The 7,968-nt window shown below is 37.9% G+C and overlaps 1 protein-coding gene across 1 annotated transcript in view; it reads left to right on the top strand.

The window, feature by feature from the left end:
- The first annotated feature begins 4,697 nt into the window (after nucleotides 1-4,697).
- LOC115212012 (protein sel-1 homolog 3-like) overlaps nucleotides 4,698-7,968 on the top strand; it is a 57,807-nt gene continuing 54,536 nt past the window's right edge. Inside the window, 2 exon segments of the mRNA XM_029780802.2 lie at nucleotides 4,698-4,805; nucleotides 7,421-7,585. Of these exon segments, the coding sequence (XP_029636662.1) occupies nucleotides 4,746-4,805; nucleotides 7,421-7,585 (225 nt within the window). The 5' untranslated portion in view covers nucleotides 4,698-4,745.

The following is a 7,968-nucleotide window of genomic DNA, read 5'->3' as shown; positions in this document are numbered from 1 at the left end:
ATATTCGTTTAGTTTTTACCAAATACTAATGGCCTAAATTAAAAAAAAAACAACAACTGGATAGTTACAACAATCATCATTTCCGTGGACATTATCTGTGGAAGCGAACTGAAAAGGATTTCAAGCGATCGAACCTCAGGCTACCTTTACTATTAGAATCCACAAAACACAGACATTGATTAGTTAAAATACTATGACAGAATGTGATGATGTTAAGTTGATACCTAGCCAAATAATTAAAGTGAAGTTGTAGCACTCAAGTACTTAATTTGAATCGCAGTTTCACCATACGGGAAATCTTCCGTTTCCCTACAGTCTCTATTCTTAATAGAACTTGTCAACAATTTCTATAATGTAATTATCGATGCGTATCTGTTTTCTGTTACGCTCTACTAACGGTAGAGAACACTTGAATGCGATTACAAAGTTATCTCCCTTGAAATATTTCTAACGATAACTTCCTTTTTATGTGTTTTAATGTAGATTTCTTTATTAAGCCACGCAGGGCTGAACACAGAGGGGACAATACAATGCAGAGATTTTCTTTTCAAAACCGTTCAATAGGGATCGGAAATGTTTTGGGACGTGTAATGTTTTAACAACAGAAATTCCCCAAAGGGGGAGAAAATATAACACTGACTAGGGTAATCCGTATAAAGAAAAACCTACCCCCCCCCCAAAAAAAACACGGTAACCTCGGACGCCCCCCCCAAAAAAAAAACAAAGCACTCTTTCTCTTCTTGTTTATTAGGTTCATGCTCAAAGTGGGTCCGTCATTCATGCGTACCATCCTTGCCATATTCACCCATCTTTTAGTAAACTTTTCATTAGACAAAACCTCCCTCTCTACTCTCACCTTCCTTTTCAAGTGATACTTGGTTGGCCAGAGACGGAAGTATTTGCCTCTAAGCCTTTCAAACGAGTCCACCATACGCATTCTTTCGCCATAGCCACCAGTACGATGAAAACTGCCTTGCCTTCCCGGTTAAAGGAAGGTGGCGGGGAAATATTTATGATAGACTCGGTTGACAACCGGACTCGTCCCACACGTGACAGCAGCCGTTCGGCATAGGCTCACGGGTCTGTAACTATCCTTAAAAAGTACTCGACGAAAATAGTATTAAAAAGAAAAAAAGATCTTACAAAATAAACAGTCACTTTTGAACGCACAAATGACTAATAGTTTATATACAGTTGTGTCCCACCAATTTTCAGTGGATAACATATAGAATCAAATTGTGGAATTATGTGTGATATTCTGCTATTAAATAATATTCTTTTCTACTCTAGGCACAAGGATCGAAATTTTTGGAGAGAGGGCTACTCGACTAGATCGACCCCAGTACGCAACTAGTACTTAATTTATCGACCCCGAAAGGATGATAGGCAAAGTCGACCTCGGCGGAATTTGAACTCAGAACGTAATGACAGAAGAAATACCTATTTCTTTACTACCCACAAAGGGCTGAGCACAGAGGAGACAATCAAGGACAGACAGACTTATTAAGTCGATTATATCGACCCCAGTGCGTAACTGGTACTTATTTAATCGACCCCGAAAGGATGAAAGGCAACGTCGCCCTCGGCGGAATTTGAACTCAGAACGTAACGGCAGACGAAATATAGCTAAGCATTTCGCCGGCTTGCTAACATTTCTGCTAGCTCGCCGCCTTCCTATTAAATAATATTGATGCAATCTCTAGATAAAAAATATTAAGGTTCTTTTTGGACGGTGTGTCACATACTATTCTCTATAATAAATTTTATTGTCGGGTACGCTAGTAAGTAATATTAATTTCTATTGGATCCTTTGACCTACAGATTTAAAAAATAATTTTTGTAACTAAACACTTTCAAACTTCGGACACTGGTAGAATGTGTCATATAAAACATGTTTTACTCTTAGCATTTTTGAGAAAAACTTATATTTACGAAGTTATTTTACCTTAAAGTTCTCGTATTTCGGTAATTTCAGCCAATCAATGACGTGTATTCAGCCGAATAAAATTACTGCCGTTGTTTGTCAACAACTATCGGCGGTGTATTTTTCGTTTGTCACTGTTATTTACGACATCGTTCGTGCGTTTGTACTGGTTTTAAGGTTTTAGGGTCTGGGTTTTAGGGTTAGGGTTAAGGTTTTAGGGTTGTCATAAATAACAGTGACAAACGAAATATACGCTGCTGGAAGTTCTTGTTGACAAACAACAGCAGTAATTTTATTCTGCTGAATACACGTCATTGATTGGTTGAAATTACCGAAATACGAGAACTTTAAGGTGAAATAACTTCGTAAATTTAAGTTTTTCTCAAAAATGCTAAGAGTAAAACATGTTTTATATGATACATTCTACCAGTTTCCGAAGTTTGAAAGTGTTTAGTTACCAAAAATTATTTTTTAAATCTGTCGGTCAAAAGATAAAGATCCCTACTATTGGTAAGGGGCCTCAAATTCGGGTAGAACGGTATTGTCGATTACATTGGCTGGTATCCTATACTTTCGAATTGGACTCATTCTTATAAAGGAGGGAAAAGGAGAGTTTGTGACATTGAAGCCTTTTCTAAAAAAATAGTTACTCAAATTCGTGTTCGGACTAGAATAATCGCAAGCTTATTATTATTTTTTTTTGTTTTTGCACTTACCAAAATATTTGCTTTCAAAATATACACATACATAGGCGCAAGCGTGGCAAGAAGCTTGCTTCCCAATCACATGGTTCCGGGTTCAATCCCATAATGTGGCACCTTGGGCAAGTGTCCCTTACTATAGTCTCGGACTGACCAAGGCCTTGTGAGTGAATTTGGTGGATAGAAACTGAAAGAAGCCCGTTTGTGTGTATGTGTGTGTGTGTGTATTTTCCCCACCACTGTTTGACAACCGGTGCTGGTGTGTTTACGTCCCCGTACCTTAGTGGTTTGGCAAAAAGAAGGAATAGGAAAAGTACCAGGCTTTAAAATCAATAAACACTGGGTTCGATATATTCGACTAAAAGTCTTCAAAGCGGTGCCCCAGCATGGTCACGGTCTAATGAATAGAACAAGTAAAAGATACAATTACTATATTGCTGCACGCCATCACTGAGTCTATACTGATTAATTTGCATAGTTGTAGACGTATGGTAGTTGTGTAGTTACTCTTTTACTAGTTTCAGTCATTTGACTGTGGCCATGTTAGAGCACCGCCTCTAGTCGATCAAATCGACCCCAGGACTTATTCTTTGTAAGCCTTGTCCCTTTTGCCAAACTGCTAAGTTACGGGGACGTAAACACACCAGCATCAGTTGTCAAGCAATGTTGCGGGGACAAACACAGACACACAAACATACACACACACACACACACATACATATATATATATATATATATATATATACGACAGGCTTCTTTCAGTTTCCGTCTACCAAATCCACTCACAAAGCTTTGGTCGACTCGAGGCTATATTAGAAGACACTTGCCCAAGGTGCCACGCAGTGGGACTGAACCCGGAACCGTGTGGTTGGTAAACAAGCTACTTACCAAACAGCCGCTCCTACGCCTTGTTAATTACTTAAGTTGTTAATTATTTTCACAAGAAATATTGCAGTTTAGAACAATTTAACTTCGTGAGCAAAAGACGTTGGAAAACAAATGATTACTTTAGATTCTTTTTTTTTTTTGCCACTTCGCTACAACATCAAGCTTTCTGAAATAAAATTTATTCCAAATGAGACAACTCTAAAATAAATGCATGTTCTCAGAAATGGTAGAATGGTGCATGTGCCACATAGTATTTATCCTCATCAATATCTATAAAGCTGAAATGCGAAAAAGTTGTTTGATTTCTTGGTTATTTGTCTCATTTTGGGACGGGAACGGTTTAAGGGGCAATAGATGGGGTCGGATTGGCGCCAAAATTTACACTGGGGGTAAAATGGGGTGAGCAATGGTGTGAGGAGGGTTGCAAGTCGCTCGGGGCTACGGTTTCGTTGCCATGAGGAGGAATATGGGAAAAGGAGAAAAGAAAGAGTGGAAGAAGAGAAAGAAGAAAAAGAAGATAAAGATGAAGAAAAAATAAAAACAATAAGAAAAAGAAAAAGAAGAGGGCAATAAAAAGAACCAGGCAAAGAAGACGAACAAAAGAAGAAAGGGAAAACGGAGACAACACGCACAAAACAACACCACCACAAAAACCCGAGCCAAGCACGGGTCAAAATAGCTTGTCTGTCCATATTTGGATTTCGAATCCCTCAAAGATCGATTTTTACTTATCACCAAACTAATTGTTTATTTCCAAAGCCACCAATTATAAAATTTTATACATACCATAAAATTCAATTTATATCTATATTGATGTTTTCGGGATAACTTTCAAACTTAAACATTTGTTATAGATTATTTTCGCTAACAAAATGTGTCAACGTCTGCATTTTCAGAGCGAAAATTATTATTGATTCTATATAGTTTTGGTACGAATATTATCAACCAAAAAAACAGGAAATATTGCAGATCATACCAAAAGAGTAGTATCTTCAGTCCTCAGCTTTGATTCAACAAGTAACAGCGACAAGTAAACTTTGAGTTACGAAATCTATTATAAAAGAAAGACATAGTACAAAGTGAAGCTCTCCCTAAGATAAATCAATTGGGAAATCAATGGAATGTTTCGCCACGAGTTTCTCCCGTCTTGCTTGTGGGTATTATAAAAACAATGGTAACAGCTGCACTGTAAGGTAAGCTAAGAAAATTGGTGACGTATTCGTTCTTTCAAAATGGACGATCACAACCGAATCCTTTTCTTGTCGTTACTATTTACCGTCATCTGTTCATTGGTAAGTCATATCTTTTAATGAATTTCATTGAAAATGGATCTTCTACAACTATTTTCCCCGATATAAATGTAGAATTAAAAATTCATTATCAAGTTTTCTGTTTTGAGTTTCTTTCTCTACATTAGTACACGCTTATCTAATCTACATATACGTATACATATCAATCCATCCATCCATCTACACACACACACACAGATTCATACGTATGTGTATGCGTCTGTTTAACCCCGATTAAAAACAAAATACGCTATTCCTTAATATTATATAGTAAAATATCATCTATTCTTTTCCGAAGCAGTTTCCTTACAAGAAATTCCTTGTAGCATTTTTTTCTTCTTGTTAACGGTGTGAGTTGAGTTGGTAGAATTGTTACAGTGTCGAAAAGAGAAATGCCTGGCATAATTTGTTTAGGTTCTTTACGTTCAAATCCCATCGTGGTCAAATTTGCTTTTCATCTCTTCGATGTCAATAAAATAAAGTATCAGTCAAGTATTTCAGTCGATGTAATCGACCTGCCCCATTCTCCCAAATTTTAAGCCCTGTTCCTGTATTAGAAACAATTATTTGCATTTTTCTAGTTAAGGGCTGATGTCAGCTGAATGTTGATTCACTTTGCTTTCTTTAGTTTAAGAATACTGAGCAGAATTTTATTTTATTTATGCGCCTTTTTCAAGCCTAGCCAGGCTCATGGGCCCGGTTTCCCGGTTTCTGCGGCCTATGTGTTCACCCCCAGCTGGACGGGACGCCAGTCCATCGCAGTGTTACACAAGAAACAGGGAGAGAGAGTGAGAGAAAGTTGGAGCGAAAGAGTGCAACAGGGGTCGCTACCCCTTCCCTGCCTCGTGGAGCTTTAGGTGTTTTCGCTCAATAAACACAAACAACGCCCGGTCTGGGAATCGAAACCGCGATCCTCCGTCTTCGAGTCCGCTGCCCTAACCACTAGGCCATTGCGCCTCCATACTGGGCAGAATACAACCCTTCAATTATTACTACTTTAGGAAAATTGTCATTGTGGTATTACTTCAGGGACGTGTACATTTCCTTTGTTGCTTCTCAAAGAGTCCATTTGCGTTCCTTAGTGCGTAAAGTAGGTCAATATTTACAGTAAAATAAGGTGACGAGCTGGCAAAATTGGTAACACGCCGGGCAAAAGCTTAACGGCATTTCGCCCGTCTTCACGTTCTGGATTCAAATTTTGCCTGGTTTCCTCTTTTCAGGGTCGGTCAAATAAGTATCAGGTGAGTACTGGAGCTGATGTAATCAACTTAACTCTCTCCCGCAAAATTGCTGGGCCTGTGCCAAAATTTGAAACCGATATTTACAATAAAATGCTTGATTATCGAACGAATTTGTAGATTATATTGATCTCTCTCTCTCGCTCTCTTTGTGAAATATATTTGTAAACTGAACCTTTTAGAGCGAGACACTCCAATGATAGTCTATTTTTCTACAATTCTAAAATTTTAAAATCAAATCACATTAATTGATACACCAAGAAGACTCGAGAGTATGCATTTTTTCAGACACCACCACCACCACCACCACCACTACTACTACTACTACTACTACTACTACTACTACTACTACTACTACTACTACTACTACTACTACTACTACTACTAATAATAATAATAATAATAATGTTACAGGCAGTGGCTCTCGTGGCTTCTGATCTTAACTGATTGGAAGTGTTATCATGTACATTGTTTTGTCATGGGCTATAGCAAATATTCTGCTCAATACCATAGATTTGCTTGTCAGTTGTTTGACCATAACCAGTTGAGCATGTCTCTTAGTGGCTGACGATATGAGCATCTCTGATCACGAGCAGAAGTAGTGGGGGGGGGGGAGCATCGTAGCCATGTGTTGCGAGGGATTCTTTGGGGTTTGAATAATTCACCTCCGGAAATATGGGTGTTTCGTTCAACATCCTTTAACAATCCTTTTTCAGGGACCTTTTGAGTGGGATGGGTTACTCGACCAGAAGGCAATTTTAACTGGGCCCCACCTGCAAGGTCATATGCTGTTTATCTTGATATGAGATCACCATGTCGCGCACATATGGTTGTGATGCATGTGCCTAGTGTACCCTTATCAGACGGGTAGTCGTGATGGGCATACTGGGCTTGGTATATTTTGCCCCAGTGTCACTTTGATGGCATGCACTGCTCTCTCACTCAATAATAATAATAATAATAATAGCTGCGCCAACATTTATTTGAGTTCTAATCACATACGATGTGATTCTAGTGCTTATTCGCTTGGTCTTCGAAGACTTTTATAGTCGAGTAAACTCGGACAACAGTGTATGTAATATTAATGCCGCTGAACAGCCGTTTGAATATCATTCAATTTCTATAATATTTCTGCTTTAATATTGGGAAGTATGCTTTATTTAGGACTCTCTATATAGAAAGTTGCACACACATACGAAATGTGTTCTATGCATATACCTGCTATGGTTTATTAGAATATTTCTCAATAGAGGATATCAGACGTATAAGCATTTTATACGCTGTGTTAAGCAAATTGTTGGACAACGATAATAGCTTATAAGTAACATATGAGTGTAAGTATATATCTAAAGCTTTTTGTTCTTTTTAAATATTATTTAGGTAACGGGTTTAAACCCTGAACAGATGTCTGTTGTATTAAATGATATTCCCGAAAGCGAAGATTACGTACAATTTCTGAACGTTCCCCAGACTCTCACTAAAACTATGAGCCTTGTGACAAAGTACAGGTGTAAGAAAAGAAGTATCGTTGGCCTGGAACTACAGGTGGGTAAAATTCCGTGAGCTTTTAATCTTTAGTTTTATACCCCGAATCGTGCATAACTTACTTTGACAGGAACTCCAACACCACAAAATAACTGGAATTATTGATCAACGACTTCTTTAAAATATTTATTGAAAACTCTTTTCCTTAATCCCTAGCCTAAGTCTCATACTCAGGAGTTGGTTTTGCCTTTCTCCTCTCTAGCAGGATCAATAATCTTGAACTGCAAGAAGGAAAGTAAGTTCTATGAAGGTAAGAGAGAAAAGATTAGAAAGGATATGAAGATTATGACAATGTGATTATATGTTTGGCCGTTAAATTTGTGTCCTCACATCAAAAACCTTTATTGATCTCCTGTCTTCAATTATTTTTCGTAAGGTCTCTA

Source organism: Octopus sinensis, linkage group LG5 (genome assembly GCF_006345805.1).
Source record: "Octopus sinensis linkage group LG5, ASM634580v1, whole genome shotgun sequence".
Lineage (NCBI taxonomy): Eukaryota > Metazoa > Mollusca > Cephalopoda > Octopoda > Octopodidae > Octopus > Octopus sinensis.
This window is presented reverse-complemented; position numbering and strand designations above follow the sequence as displayed.